At 53.2% G+C, this 16,168-nt stretch overlaps 1 protein-coding gene across 4 annotated transcripts in view; it reads right to left on the bottom strand.

Annotated features, from left to right (window-relative positions):
• The window catches only part of NECTIN1 (nectin cell adhesion molecule 1), a 108,810-nt gene that overhangs the window by 46,234 nt on the left and 46,408 nt on the right, over positions 1 to 16,168 (bottom strand). For all 4 annotated transcript variants that reach the window (XM_054803153.1, XM_054803156.1, XM_054803157.1 and 1 more), the window contains exons 2-5: positions 13,061 to 13,411; positions 12,069 to 12,371; positions 11,531 to 11,648; positions 7,182 to 7,333 (exon numbers count right to left, since the gene is read on the bottom strand). In XM_054803153.1, the coding sequence (XP_054659128.1) occupies positions 7,182 to 7,333; positions 11,531 to 11,648; positions 12,069 to 12,371; positions 13,061 to 13,411 (924 nt within the window). The remainder of the gene's footprint in view (positions 1 to 7,181; positions 7,334 to 11,530; positions 11,649 to 12,068; positions 12,372 to 13,060; positions 13,412 to 16,168) is intronic.

Here is a 16,168-nt window from a genome sequence, read left to right as displayed (position 1 = left end):
CTGGAGAAGCGAGCGGCTCTGGGGATGCGGCGGGGGGACGTGGCTAAGCCCCGGCTGGGGCGGGGGGGGGCGGCCAGGACCGCGGGATGAGTGACCCCGATCGGCGGGGGCCAGGCTGCTCCGGAGCCGGGAGGGCACAGGCCCGACACCGCCGCTGGATGGCGGTACAGACCGCCGCTGGCTCCGGAGCGGGGTGGGCACTGCCGGAGCCCCTCGCCGTGGCCGCTGGGCTGCAGCGAGCGGCAGGCCGAGCCGGGGGGGGTGTGTGTGTGGGGGGGTGTGTGTGTTTGTGTGTGTGTCCCCGGGCACGGCTCTGCCCTGGCGGGCCTCTGCCTTCCGACACGGTGCCCTCCGCAAGGCCAGGTGCTGAGCGGGGAGCAGCGTCCCACCCTGCGCCCAGCCCGGCTCCCCCGCCGCTGGCTCCCCTGGCTTTCGGGCTCCTCCAGCCCTGCCCCAGAGCCGGGCCCTGGCGGGGACCCCCCCGCGCCCCGCAGGTGCCGGGCACAGCCTGGCACGCCTGCAGCCTCCTGCCACGGTGCCACGGCCAGGTTCATTAATGACTCGGGACAGGTCCGGGTCTCAGCGGGTGTCGCTCGCCCGGATCCACTGCCGGCGGCCCCACAAAGGGGGATTTACCCCTCTGCCCGCCGAGTTTCGTGTCTGGGGTGCGAAGGAGAGCAGAACTGCAGTCTGGGGAGAGAGGGGAAAGTGTGGGAAAAGGATCCCCCCTTTTTGTGTTCGAGGGGTGCGTGAAATTTCTGGAAGCTGGTGCGATGCCTGAGCGTGCTGGGGGCCCCATGTGAAAAATCCATTAGGAAGAGTCTGGAGAGAATTAAAGCCGCTGTGAAAAGCGGACTGGAGAAACAGGAGACTGCAAAGTGGAGGGAGGGGGAACAAGCTAGGCTTTAATGCCAGCATAAAAAGCCTGCCCCCCTCTTCTACCCCCCAGCCCTCATAAAAAGAGGGAGTGCTGTATGAATAGGAATTAAAGCAGCAACACTATCTGCCCACTGCCCGGCTCTGCCAGCTGTTGTATTCAGCCCAGCTTCCTGTCCCTGTGCCAGGAGCCGGACCTCTGGGGCGGCAGCTGGGAGCACAGGGAGACGGGCGGTCGCCCCGGGCTTCGCTCTGGCGCCCGGCCGAGCCCACGGGTTCTCTTTGATCCCTCCACGCAAGGCAGAGGGCTCAAGCATCTCCCTGCCCCGGCTCCTGCCTTCTTCCTGCTGCACCCAGGAGCACAGCACTGCTGCCGCTGCAGAGACAAACCAGGCCTTCCCCATCACAAGAGTGGCTTCGAAAATACACATTGTAAAAATCACATCTTCCTTTTAATGGCCGGTTTCAAATACAAATGAGATGTATGCAAATCATCCTGCCTGTCCATCAATCCCTTATCTAATGCTTTTTGAACCTGCTGGCCAATTTCAGTGGTATCTGTCAGAAGAAGAATGAGCCAAAATTATCCCTATCACAAAGCTCTTGGAGAGAGCTGGAGTGGGATCCCTGGCAGAGGTGGGAGCTAAACCTCATTAGACATCAGAGAACCCACGGGGACAAGAGGCTGCTCCCAAGGGCAGGAAGGGCCCAGATCAGAAAAAGCAAAATTTTTTTATTCACCAAGTAATTCTTCTGTGATATGCAGATCCACAGGAAACCAGCTTTCAAAAGCCCTTCTGCTCATCACACTGCTTAGATATTTTAAAAGATACTACTTCCTGTGGACACATTTTTTCTTGAAGTCACATTTCCATTCTTTTCCCTTCAATCATAAGGGCCAAGGAAAACCCAGCACCAGCTGAGATTCTCACTGTAGCCATGGGCGTTGAGGAAGATGTCAAACTCCATGAGCAATCACCTTTCGGACGTGTGTCAGCCCAAGCTGCTCCTTGCATGAAGCTCCTCCAAGGGAAGGCCCTGGATTTCCTTCTGCCTTGCAAAATCAAACACCCGCTGCAGGAGGAAGCAGAGGGGCCTTTGGCTGGCTCTAGCCAGGGCGAGCGGCAGGAACCTTAAAGTCAATGGGCTCGTGGAGCTTCCCAGTTCCCAGATGGCCTCAGCAAACACAGTGGTGATAGCGTGGGGTTTTTTTAAGAGACAGATTGCTGATGGCAAAATTTCCCTGCCTGTACAGCCCATGCCAAATTATCCTAGGACTTTGACCCGCTCTGTTACAGACGTGTACATGGGTGAAGATACGGAGATACTTCCGGACCTGCTTCAGCCCGGACAGGGCTGCGATTTGAGAAGACCGTAGCACTGCTGTCCTTTTTCCTTCACAACAGCCCTTGCACCTCTACGCATGCCCGTCTCTAGCTTCAAGGGATCCTGCCTTTCCTCTCCCTACCAGGGATTTCTGCTCTCCTCGTGCAGAGCAGGGTGGGGGGAGAGATGGGGGTAGAAAAACCACTGGCAGCTAATCCAGAAGTTTAGCAGCTGCCACTGGCATTTCAGAGTGTGACGACTTTTAGGCCAGATGCCAAACGTGTCTTAGGTTTTAATCTCTCTGTCAGGTCGCCTATCGCTCGTCAATCAAGTGCTGCTCCTGCGGAGGCCGTTGGCACAGATGCCATCAGACAGGATGCAGCAGACACTCCTGCCTGCTATCCAGAAGATTAGCATCAGACGGACCCCTCCCCGGCTCGCTCCTCTTTAGCCCCCTGCCCTACGTCCTCCCACCTACGGCAGCCACAAGCACGGGGCTGGTGCAGCATGGTACGGTCCTTGCCGGCAGCTGGGCTTTGGGTGCACCTGCTCTGTGCTCGGCATTTAACACTTCCCAGAACGGGCTTTCTCTTGCGCTCTGAGCCTGTAGCAAAGGCCTGCTGCTGCATGGCAGAGGGTTCCAGCGAGCCCCACGGGCCGTTTGCAGTGACCTTGCTGGGACGAGATCGCTAGTGGTGTGTAAATAACTCCCTGCTGCAAGCCAAGCAAACGGGGAGGCCGTCAGCCCTGCCAGCCTCTCCTCCTCCCCGCAGCCTGTAGCACATCCAAGGCCAGGGCTGCAAAGCCACCTGCCCACGGGCTGGCACGGTCAGCACAGAGCCTCCTGTCCTCACAGCCCCTCCCTTCCCTGCACATCATGTCCCGGCTCCTGGAAGTACGGGCGTGCAGAGGTGGGGCTACACCAAGCGAACGACCGGGGGAGCCTGCAGTGTCCTCCAGGAGAAGACCCCTTCCTCGGCCTCGGGAAACAGGCGGGACGGTCACTGCCGCAGCACAGGCTCTGGTCTCCCTGCTCCCCCAGCTCTAGCACCATGATTCTCATTCGGTTTCGATGTTTGGCTGGCGCTTGAAGGCCCCCGCGGAGATGAAATGTTTTAACATCTTTTTCCTTGTGCTTCCTCTGGCCGAAGCCAGTACAGAAGTGCCTGAACGTCCCCCTGCACACACACACAAACGTATACGCACACACACGTGCGCGAGGGCCAGGGTACGTATGTGCCCCGCTGCACATGGGCACATCCAGCCAAGCACATCTCCACAAATACATGCATATTCACACATGCTAATGCCCCGATGCTTTCGCGTCCTGCATGCACACGTGACTGCGCAGCAGGGCGTCCCTGTGCAGGCATGCAGATTTGGGAGGCCTATTTGTGTGCCAGGATGCAGATCGGGGTCACGCATACGTGTGCACGTACACGACCACCTCTCTGTGCAGGCCCATCGCACCCGCGTGCGGGCATGCAGGGACACGCGTGCAGGCCCAAGCAGTCTATATCCACAGCCTTTTATTATGTCACCCAGCCGCCTGTAATAAATAGTTACATGTCACACTACATGGCTTGGCTGCAACTGACAGAGGTCCTGCAAGGCAGGAGAAGCTATTATAGGAACAGATTGCAGGAATAAAATATTAAATTTCCACTTATCAATCTCTTTAATGCGCTATAACTCTAATAGAGATGTTCAGCCTTCTCCACCTGAACAAATCGCCCTCCCCGTGAGAGGGCTGAACTAGCCCTGCACTCCTCCTCTCCTGGGGCCGGGGCTGGGAGGAAGGATGCTGGGTGGCCCGAGGAGGGACGTCTGCACCCAGGGCAGATGGGAGGGGAAAAGTCGCTGCAGGGTTTTCTCTGCATCAGCCTTCTGGCTTTTTTTCTCCCAAGGCTGGCTGCTCACTAGATTGAACTCCATTTATTGCACGCAGCTCTTGAAAGAGGTTTCGTGGTCCACTGACAATCCCTAAATTGCCTGCAAGACCCAAACAAATGTACCTGTAATAGCTGAGCGAGAACGGCTGAGCCCTCCCCAGCACTGGCCTAATCGGTCCTTAGGGAGAGCTGGATAAACATATTCAGATCCCATGAATTATTAAAAGCGGGTTTTTTATGTGGTGGAGCCCTGGTCTAACGGCTTGGCTGCTAATCCCTCCTTTGCGGGGCAGCTGCTGGTGTGCCCCTCCTTCCCTCTCATTTAACCTCAACCCCACAATTCAGACCTTTGGGAACAAATCGAGATTACAGGCAGGCAGATGCCAACCCAAAGTCATTCCCCAGAAATCCTGCCAGTCCCCGTTTCCCTTGCCAGCACGGCGCTGATTGAGCACGAGAATGATGCTCTACCAGTCTCCTCAGAAAAATGCCAGGAAGGGACACAACTACCGAAGCCCAGAGGGGGAACCCGCCGACCCTCGTCGCTAGAGGAGCCCGTGCCCAAGCAGGCGAGTCGGTGCAGCCCGCCCAGCCTGCGCTGCTGTCGTGGCGCCGAGACAGAGAAAACGCTGGCAGGTGGCAGCAGGAAATATGAAGAGAGGGCTGTATCTGGTGTTTGGGAACATGCGTCCTGACAGCGCAAGGGATACGGGGCGGTTGGAGAGACAGAATGACAGCAAGAAATGGACGCACAGGTTATGCAGAAATGGAAAACGAGACGTGGTGAGGACAGCCCGTTCCTCTCTAAGTCTTCTGCAATACCTATCCCACCCCCTTCTCTGTGACTGGGGACCGAGCTCAGAGGCTTTTTCCCTCTGATCACTGTTTCAAATGTGACCCAAGGTGCTAGTTACTGCGTGGGATGGTTTTCTATTGCTGATGGGAAGTGAGTCTGCTCAGTTTGTACCAGGCAGTTGCCTGCACTGTCCCAGAAACACAGTGCCTTTGCTGGTAACTCCCATAAAATGGCCAGCGGCTGAATGGATTTTGGCCATGACCTTCTCCTGGCTTCGGGTGGTTGGGTAGAGCCGGGCAGGGCGGGTGCTGCGCCACGTCTGTCCTGAACAAAGAGCTTTGTTACGCTGCTGCCTTTCACTGGCAAATGAAAAATCCCCCAGAGAAAAGTATACACCAGGAACAACTCAGCAGGCAAGGATCCAGGACAGGAGGTGTGAATTAAAGGCCTGCTGCAGTGATAATGATCATAAATAAATACTCAGTAATTAGCATCTAATTAGCACATCCCATCCATTGACCTCCAAGCACTTGGATAGAGGAAGATTAGCCTGGTTTACCCATGTTACAGAAGAGGGGAACGAGGTGGTGAGGGTGCCAAACACAGTGCTGTTGCTAATTTCAGGAGGTCAGCTGCCCGGGCCTCATCTTTACGCTTGCTCAGCACTTACCGCTGTAGGGAGCGAGCGGAGGAGGCTGGAGCTCAGCCCGTTTCATCGCTCCCAGGTTAGACAACTCTCCCGGGACTGGGGTGGCTCAGAGAGGTGGCCGGCTATCAGAACAGCGGGTGCTGTGATTTCCGTCAGGCTGGACAGCAGGAAGGGCTAACAACCTCAGGAACCTGTCCCGTATTTCCCACCCCTTGGGGAGCCCCCGGTACGCCTCCCTGCCCGTCCAGCTCCAAGGTACCTGTGCCGTCTGCGGCATCTGCAGGATGCAGGCAGGCAGCTGCCCTCCAGCTCCCGCGGCTGCAGTCGCAGTCCCACTGCTCTCCCCAGAGAGAGCGGGTCTGGAGCTACAACACCCCACAGTCCCTGCTTTGAGCCCAGCTGGAAAAGCGGTCGTGTGCCGCAGTTTGTGCTGCCTGCCCACCTGGCGACGGTCCCCAGCTGGGGTGTAGGGGGAGCAGCCAAAGGAGACCAGCGCTGAGCCCCCCCAGCGCTGCCGGACAGCTGGGGGGCCAGAGGGGAGCCTCGGCAAGTTGCCCCAGCTGCCAGGCACGTCTCCCAGGCAGGCAGCGCCGCTTCATCAGATGGTCACTCCCTCCTCCGTCCCCTGAGACGCCAGAGCTCGTTGCGGTGTGGCAGCGCTCCAACTCAACTTCTGCGAGAGGGACTTCCATCTCTCTCGCGAGACCCACAACTGCTGGTCACTGCCTGTCATTCACCCACCGATAAAACGAATCGCTCCTTTTACCCCAAAGGAACGGGGTAAACTTCCCTTCCCTGCTCTCAAAGCACCAACAGCCACTTTTACCCTTTGGTGATGCCCTGCAATATCATTTTGTCTCTCTGAAATCAGGCTGTTGCCATATGTTATTTCTTCTGTTTAACCTGTTTCTTGATAGCACTTTCTCTCCCTGACGCTACCTAAGCATATCCACGTCTTTTCCTCACTCCTGTGGTTACACTGATTTGCAACTTGTCAAATTCCTTCTGTCCCATATGACATCACATATCATCACTTCCCATTGTCTGCATCCTGTGACGTTATTCCTCGCTGGAGCCCCGACAAAGCTACTCAAGTGCTCACGGCCTCTCGGTAATCTGTGGCAGCCAGGCGAGCAAGTGCCCAGACCAGCATGGCACTGGAAGGAGCGCAAATGAAAAATCATGAGAATTGCCTAACATCAGAAATACCAAACATCATCCTCAACAAATGACTCGTCCATCTCACGCTTTACTGCCTCAGTGGCAGTCTATATCCTCATCCTACTCCTTCTTCTACCTTCTAACAAATATCTCCCTGACATGTCTTTGCTTTTAACATGTCCAATGATCTCTCTGAATCCAAACCAGAAGATAAGGGGGAAACACATTGAATGTATCTTGGTGTAAGAAAGGAAAAGACAACAAGAGGAAAGGAGAAAATCCAAGCCAAACCAGTGCAAAACCAGTGCAAAGCAAAGAACTTCACTGCTCCCTTGGCATCATGAAACTCCCCACCCCTAGAAGGAGACACTGGCGATTAAGAGAGACATTAAGATGTAACTGGTAGTGGTCAGCAGCTCACGCTCTCCCCTCCCCACCTCCTCCTCTTCTATCTTTCAAAGCACGCCAAGTGTTTTCCTACCTGTGACATTGACTTCCACCAAGCCCGACCGTGTACCGATGGCGTTGGAGGCCTCACAGATGTAGGTGCCAGCCACGCTGTAGGAGACGGGCCCTTTAAAGTAGATGGTGTTGTTCTGGATTTCCACACTCCCTGGCAGAGTCCCGTTTGGCCTAGGGGAAACAAAGATCACGGTTCACCCTAGAGATGACACTCAGTAGGGTCAAGCAGTACTGCAGAGGTGACACTGACGTGTTGGTTCTGCGCTTGCCCTTGGGCAGGTCCAGAACCCGGCGGTGCTGGCTGGAAAATACCCATTAATGTAGTCAGCCTTGAAACCAAACCCTCAAACAGCAGCACTACAGGAAAGAGTCAGTAGAGTGGCTCCAGGGTAAATCCAATGCATGGTGAGAATCAGGTTCTCTACATGGATTGTTGGGGTTTTTTTCCTTCTTTGTGATTACAAGGGAGACTGGACGTATTTGGGTCACGTACAGCTCCTTGGATTTGGCTAACGGGCTGTGGAGCACGTTCAGTCTATGTTCCCCCCTATCCAGAAAGCAGACTCAGAGCCTTAAAGTGGTTCATTTTCCAGCACAGTCCCCGAGTAGGTACAAGCTTAGGGTAAGACGGCCAGCTCACTCTTTTGTTTTGGGTGGTTCACCTCTAGCAAGCTCATCTTCAGAGTGTTCCTCCATCTCTGACTTTCCATTTGATGGAAAACACAGGAACGGGACACCAGCCTGACCCTGCTTTACTCCAGTTTCCTGCCCATGTAACTCTCCTGGGCAGCTGATCAGCCGGTGTTAATTGCAACTGAAGCTCGAGGAAAGCCGCGCTGATGTAGAGCCCTGCCATCTATGACCTCTCATGTCAGAATAGCCAGATCAGTGTGAAACTGGAATAATACAAAACTAAGTCTAGAGATACACAGAATAAATGAACAAAGGCAGATAAAAAAATAAAAAACCCCTGTGTGTTAGAAAAAGACACACATGGCCTGGTTATTCTTAATTACTGAAGCAAAGTAAAGCAATTACTTCTCTTAGGCAATTAAAAATTACTCAAGTAATTCTTTCCCCTCCTCCCAACAAAAATGTGCACATATTGTCAGCAATTTGTAAGAAACAAAAGGGAATAATGGGGCCATAATTAGGTTTGTAAAGAAGTGCCTAAGTGCACATGCACATATTTTGCATGTCTACTTATACACATAGGCACACAAGCATAGCAAACACCTTAGTCTTTCCCAGCTACATCAAGCCAATGATCCCAAAGCTGACGGAAGAACAGAATAGCCTAACGTTGGTCCTCTGCCTATAGGGCCCTGAGTCTACAAAGACAAGGGCACATCTGAAAACTGGGCTGTGGGATGCTAAAGGCGGCTATTGCTTCCTCTGGCAGCTCCCCTGACTGTTGCACATCACCATCCAAATAAGAGGAGAGGAAAGCATGGCTGGCTTTTACATTCCAGGCAGGAGCAAAACAGCAGCAGCAGTAACTGCTTCCTGGCCCCCAGGAAGGGGAAGCAGCACCTACGAGCACATGGGTAAACCAAAGATGCTGGTGGCTGTTTCTCTGGCTGCCCAGCCAAAGAAACGAGGAATCGGTTTGATGTTACCGAAGCGGCACTGTGGGAAGGAAGGGGATGGCCATAGGACTTACTCCCGTTCCTTACCCCCCCATACGCACATGCGCTACGCGCCTAGGTGGATGGCTGCAGTACAGTTATTTCTCAGGCTTTCACCCCATCTGCTTGGTCTGCCTCTTCCTCGCAGGGCCCAGCTCACAGGCAGCCTGGAGCCAAGAGTGGGAGAGCAGGAGTCTGGGCTGAAAGGGCCAGGGGGCAATTCTGTGCCCCAGCTTTTTCTTCCTCCTCCCTTTCCACCTCTATTTCCTGCAGTCTCACTTGCTCTCTCTCACTCTCCGCTTTCATCTTCTTCTGCCTCCATTCTCCTTACCTTCGGCTGCACTCCATCTTTCCTTTCCATCCTCTCTCAGGTCAATAATCCTATAATCAGTCCTAACTGACCACCCGAGTGTGCAAAAAGGGAGAGGCTGGGGAATTGGACTGAGGTGCTATCGGGCTTAGAAACGTGCACTCTTTAATTCTATGCTTTCTCTCTCTCCATTTTTCTCCCCACGGTTCCTTCTCAAAGCAAAGTATTGATGCTCCCGGCCTCTCTGTAAGTCAAGAACCCCTTTCAGGCTAAAGACAGAAAAATGGATGTACACATAGCTCACAGAGAATCCATAGGAAAACAACTCTTTCCAGTGTTAAAAATAATTAAAAAATCATCAGTCACACAAGCACATAGGGACCAACTCAGTGCCTGGCTCAAAGATGTGCTGTGCCCAAGAATCATTTCTGCCAGAGCTGAATTTATTACCAGCGCAGTGTGTAAACCAGGTGTGCAAATGACACGTCATAGTCAGACTCAGTCATGCAGTGCCACGCTCAGCCCTGACACCTGCATCCCCCGTAGTGTTTGAGTCTAGTTGGTAACTAACCCTCTTTCCTGCCCTGGGCTACACAAACATCACCTGGCTGAGACTTTCGGCACCTGGTTACCCCGTGCTTCGTCTTTCAGCCCGCCTTCAGCATCGCTATCGCGGCAGGAGCAGACTGCCCCAACAGAGATCAGGGGCCGCTTGTGCTGCTGGCTGTGTCTGTACACAGCGACAGAGCTCCTGCCACAGCGAGCGTGATGCCCAGGAGCTCAGCAAGCGCTCAGACTTCAGCTCCGCATGTGAGCAACAGCAGAACAAAGGGATGCAATGAATTGCCCAAAAGCAGAGAGAAAATCTGCCTCCTGTCCCCAGCTCCATCTCACAAGGCTCGCTTCAGCGCAATTTGCCAGCCCTGCTACACACAGATAGCCTAAACTGGCATCTCTTCTGCCTCGAGTGCCACAAGGGGCATCTTTGCCTCGAACACTTTCCTGGCAATGCTGTGAGGAACCCAGAGAGCCCCCTTGGAGTTTAACTTGAACTGGCAGAACCAACAGAGGGAGAGAGCTGAGGACGAGAACTAGCAAAAAGGCAAGAAAAACAATCCTCTTCAGACTTTCACCGTGAACAGTTTGATCTGGGAATCAAAATGAGAGAGAATATGCCTAGCTCCTTGCAAAGCCATTTTGAGAGCCTCTTTCCTGACGACAAATGCCAGCTGAAAGGAAGAACGGATCCATTTGATCTCTCTTTTTTAAAGCTACATGAGTGTTTATAGAAAAGAGAGGGAGAGAGAACCACCGCAGATTGCATCAATTCCCACCTGACTGCCCAGACACCCCTTGCTCACTTTTCAGTCCCTTTAGTGTGTTCAGCCAAAAGCTGAAACCCTGGAGGACAAGGAATTGCTTCTGTTTAATGTCAGTCACATGGGGATGAGTACTCTGAAGGGGAGCTCCTGCTTATAGCTGGGGCTGATTCCAGGGAAAGGTTTTTTTTGCACGCAGATTAATTTTGTGCTACTTGTGCCCCTTTACGGAAGGGAAATCCGGGGTCCTTTTCCAGCTCTGCTATCGAAGCACTTAGTGGTGCTGGGCAAATTACTGACCTCGTCGTGTCTCAGCTGCCCCACGTGTCACCAGGGTAGAATATTATTCCAGTGGAACGGGAATACGAAGTTACCCTGGATACCACGGCTGCACTGAGCTGGTAGCGAGCTCCATCCCGGCCCGGCGGAGAGGGGGTGCGTGTGATCCTTACTGCCCTTCCCTCCTGAGTCTCGGCTGGAAGATGCTGGGCGAAGACCCAGCTGAAAGACAGGGGATAACCTCTGTCTGTCGCAAGGCGAGATGGCTGTGTGTGGTTCAAGTAAAATGCTAGTCCCCGCTGTGTCGGCTGGGGCCATAGGCCATATGAAACTTCCGATAAAGCCCAGCCACCCAAAACAAGTCTCTTGCCCTAGTTGCTTCAAACACTGCACTGCCTGCCTCAAAAACACAGGCTGCCCTCTAGACAGGGCTGGCAAAGCAGCAAGCCTTGTTTTGGACCTGAGAAACTCAGCTTCAGAGGATGGCCAGCGCAGGAAGGGATGAGCCAGAACGGCCAAGGCTGAAGACAGCAGCTTCCCTGGTTTGCAAATAAAGAAGTAAGTTCCAGTCCCCGTGCAATGAAGGCCTCCTGGCAGAGCTGTGCCAGGGAACCCGAATCAGCTCCAAGCATTCCGCAGGAGCACAACTCCAGCAACTACAAGTGTCCAACTCTCTCCTCACACGCACGGGTTTTACTTTGGCATGACACCACTGACGGTAATGGGACCGGGCCCCGATTTCCCCGAGGGTGACTGAGGTTTGCAGGGAGGCTCCTTGGCCCTGCTCAAAGATCGTATGTGCTGCTGAGAGCGAAGCACCGTAGGCACTTACAGCTTCCATTCATAGGTGTGAGCTGGGGGGTTGGCATCAGATTTGCATATCAGCTTCACATCCTTCCGGTTGAGAAACCAGTTGCCATCAAAGCCCTCAATAGTGACTTCTGGCTCATCTGCAGGGGGATGAAAAAGATAGAAAAAAAGACGGAAAAGGAGAGGAAAGAGTTATGGGAAAGGAAGGGGGAGAAAATGAAATAGGAAGAGATGAGGAGGCAGGGACGGGAGAAGGAGAGACATTGCAAGGTGGGACGAGGAATATGAGAGAGGGTAAATGAAGGAGAGAGAGAAGGGGAAGAATGAAGAGACACAGGAGAAGCAGAGAGAGAAAGGTGTGAAAAAGGGAAAGCATATGATTATTCCAAGGGGTCGCTTCAGTATTTCACTCTCCAGAAAAAGAGAGCAGTTCCCCACTTCGACCCCTCCATCAGACCAACATCTTCCCTTCAGAAAAATCCTCTTTTGCCACACTTTATCACCCACCCCAGGGCCTGACCACAGAGCATTGCTCTCCAGCCCTGCCCGCGCTCACTTACACTGCACATTGAGGGTCATGCTGTCGGTGAAGCGGTCCAGCTGGTAATTGACCACACACATGAGCTGTTGCCGGTGGGCCTCCCGGCTCGGCACCAGCCGATACCGGCTGATCACTGTGATAGTGCCATTGCTATTCCGGATCTCCTGAAACTCCGCTTCCCCTTTGAGCTTGGTGTCCCAGGTGACAGTGCTGGGGGGCTTTCCATTAGAGGAGGTACAGGTAGCTACCAAGATCTTTTCTGTCCTGCCAGACTTAGCGATAAGTGGCCGCTTGGTGCCCTCCATCCGATTTGTGGGCTTGGCTGCAAGAAATTGCCAAAAAGGAGGAGGAGGAGAAGAGAAGGGTACAAAAGGGTGGTTAGAAAAGCAATGCTATCCTCTCTACTACAACCCAAGAGACATCTAGCACCACTGAGCCTGTGACAGACCTTGTGGTGAATCCAGAGCTGCTGCAAATTGCCAGCAACCTACTCTGGGGCAAGAATTTGAGGTGCCCTAGATGCACAGATTCACACTGGAAAGTCAGTCCTTTCCTGCCATAGGTTTTCAACCCTATGTTAGAATGAGAAACCAAAACTGGAGAGCAAATGAATCATGTAGACCTTGGGTGGGGTCTGTTCACTCACAACCCTAAACTCCATGGACAAGCTCTACTTGTGCTTAGGGTCTCTCTGTTGCCTCTTCTCTCTGTTCACTTGACAGCCACCAGCTCATTAAAACTGACCACTCCCTTAGGGAACAGGTCACTACAAGACAGGGGAACTGAGGCCTGGAAAGAGGAAGAGGCGTTCCGGAGATAGTTCAGTGAACCACCTACCCAGGGTTCCCTGCTCTTTACCTCTTTACAGTCAACTTGAAAGATCATCATAGGTCAAATTTACACCCAAGATTCGCCTTCACCCTGAGTTCCTAGGACATGAGTCTCGGGTTCCTCCAGATCTGTTTAACTGGAGGCAAAGGTTCACACTACAAAGCTTGTCCAGTATCTTACCCAGCACAGTGAGGTTCAGTTGACTTTCCCGGTTGCCAGTTGGGAAGGTAGCAAACTCACAGATGTAAACTCCCTCATCTTCCAGCTCTAGCCGAGAGAGCTGAATGGTGCCATCTTTGAAGGAAGGATTCCGGAAAGTCACCCGCTCTTTGTACGGAGAGAGGATGGAGACCCCCATGGCAGGGTTGTAGATGGCCACATTCTGCTTGGAGATGTTGGTGGCTTTCTGCCACGTGACCTGTGTGATCTTCACATTGGGGAGTGGATTGGTGAAGCTGCAGTGCAGGACCACGTCTGTCCCGATAAACCCCGAGACTGTGTCATTGACTAAGACAGTCTGAGCTTGCAGCCCTGCAATAAAGTGGAAAGACATGAACGTAAGTGTACTTCTCAGACAGAGAAAGAGAGAAAAAGAATGATTCTTGGACATCAGGCCCATGAACTCCTTTATTTATTCCATTTGCTTCTTGGCATGGCCGATACAGTCTATGGCTACAGTCACTCAGTACCTTCTGCAACTACCTGCATCCACCTGCAGCTCCTGCAGATTCATTCCCTCCCACAACTGGTGTTCGCTCTTCACTATGACCAGCCCGAATGCTCTGCAGCAAACCTAGGGTTCGTGATCACCAAAAGGCACAAGGCTGGATCAATAGTACTTTCCTTCCTTTTGTCTTCAACTTTGTATGACGCTAAATCAGTTATTGTAAATATACAGAACATGCCTATCTGGAGGCATATGAAGGCACAGATATTTATCAGCATAGCATATCCTAACATATGCTAACACACACTCAGACATCCATTTAATCCTACTGGAAATACATCAGTAATTAAATGAGCTGCAAAGGCTCAGCCCTGAGTTCAGAGTAGCAATAGTTCCCATACAAGAACAGATTTATAGCTGTGCCCATACACCTTGCATGATCTACCTGCATGATCTAGACTGTTTCCGGGGCCTTTTTTTAACCACACAAGTGGCTGCATTTAGGAACCTTCCACCTTGACTCTGTGGAGTGAAGATGAAAGGTGCTTAGGAAAAGTGGTGGCTGGTGTTCATGACTGCTATCGGGTCTCTGTTGATTCCTCTCCTGACAGCTGGAGAAAAATGTCTCCCACCAGACCAACCCTGAAATTAATCTTTGGCTGCCACTGTGTCTTTCCCTAATCTGTATGTTCAGAGATAATGCTCTGGTAATTATACATCCAGTATTTATATGATAAATACAATAGAGAAGCAAGGTGGTAAGAACAAGAAAAGCAGGTTTTGCTCACTGCTTCTGGCAGAATCTGAAATTGGATGTATTCTGGGAGACTGAGAGTAAAGGAAAGAAAGAGGTAATAAGAAAAGAAAGATGTACAAAGAGTGAGGAACATGAAAGGGTAATGAAAGAGAGAGGCTGGGGAAAGAAAAAAAATGCATAGCAAGAGAAACAGGACAGCATCTTCTAACTGAGGGGAGGACAGAGCATTTCTGAAACGTCTCCCTTACCCCGTTCTTCCAGAGGATGAATGGGCTCCTCGTGCAAGGCCAAAACAAACTCCTCAGTCTTAGCCCCCACAGACCCCTGGCAGATGTGCCCTGTGACTTCTACACGTGAACCTGAGCAAGAGTCTCCTTCCTGCGGTTTCACATACACACAAGTGCAGGCAGACAGAAGTCTTCTCAACCACAACCACCGCCTCTACCATCCTCTGGGCACACTCCTCTCACTCCATGCCTGCTGCACTCAGCCTGATCTCAGTCCCCACATCTCATCTAAGCCTCGTCTTTCTCTCCTTCTCCTTCCCTCCACGTCAAGCCTACGACCCTGAGGACAAGCCTCAACAATCCAGCCCAACCATGAGACGCCATCAGCTGACCAGAGTCAGCAGCAGTTAAGACTGAAACTCAAGTCTCTAGCGCTTTGTGTGAACTTGCCCCCTTCCCTGAGTCAAGCGCCGGTTTGCCCCACGCCCTAGCATTGCGGCTGGGTGCCGAGGAGTGTTTTTCAGCACTGCTTACAGCCACAGCAAAGCACTGGTGCCCTCATGTGCCTGCACGCTTGAAGCCGTCCAGTCCTCAGAGGCTGTCAGCTGAGCCGGCAGGGTTGCTCATTCCCCCTCCCAGTGTAGCCAGGGCCATTTTTGCCATGCATGTCCCTCCAGAAACCAGAGGAAAGGGATGTTCCTGCTCTGATAAAGTCACAGCTGGACCATGTTTCTCCATGCCAACCAGAGGCACGGGCCTGCTGGAGAAGGATGTCCAGGCAGCAAGACACAGTGACGAGACTTTTCTGACACCAGTCTGTCCCGTGCCCTGTGGGACCCCGCGGCCTTCCTGATGAAATGAGGGCACCGGGTGCAGAGCAGGGCTGGGTTTAGATAACGCTATGCTGGGATCTGAGGAAAAAATGGGTGGATGGGGAGGGGGGCTGATGTCTCCAACATGGTTTGCAGCATACGCTGCTCCTTCTACCCCGGAGGTGAGAGCGCCTCTTGCAGAATTGCCCACACCTGCAGAGGTGAGCAACAGCTTTGCCAAGCAGTCTGGCTCTGAAGTCTTTAGAGCCTCGCAAAGCGTGTGGGAGCTTGCCGGAGAGCAAAAGCAATCATGTAGCAAAGGCCCTGGGAACAACCTGCCGCCCATCTCACGGCTGCCTGGCTGTAGGTGTGCTCAGCACTCCCTCGTTCTCCCAAGGCTGGAGGAGAGCGGATTCATCAGCACTGGTCCCCACCTCTTTCATGAAGGGCCCATGCCCCCAAGCAGAGCCTGCCCGGGGCTGGGGCGATGGCACAGCTGGCTCCGCTCCCACACAAGCTCCCTGACCCCCCACAGGCCTCAGCGGTTCCCTTTGAACCAGGCTTTCCACATCCCAATAAAAGAGGGCCCGTTCACGACAGCAGCAAGTCGTGGCCCAGTGCCTCCTCGCAGTGCCAGAAAAGCGAGAGATGAGCGAACCCCGGAGAGAGGAGAGGAGAGGAGAGGAGAGGAGAGGAGAGGAGAGGAGAGGAGAGGAGAGGAGAGGAGAGGAGAGGAGAGGAGAGGACGGAAAGCCACCGGCTTCTCCTCGGAGTTGCCCTTGCAGGGCAGCTGGGGGGAAAGCCTGGTCTCTCCCTACTGAGGTG

Source organism: Grus americana, chromosome 24 (assembly GCF_028858705.1).
Source record: "Grus americana isolate bGruAme1 chromosome 24, bGruAme1.mat, whole genome shotgun sequence".
NCBI lineage: Eukaryota > Metazoa > Chordata > Aves > Gruiformes > Gruidae > Grus > Grus americana.
This window is presented reverse-complemented; position numbering and strand designations above follow the sequence as displayed.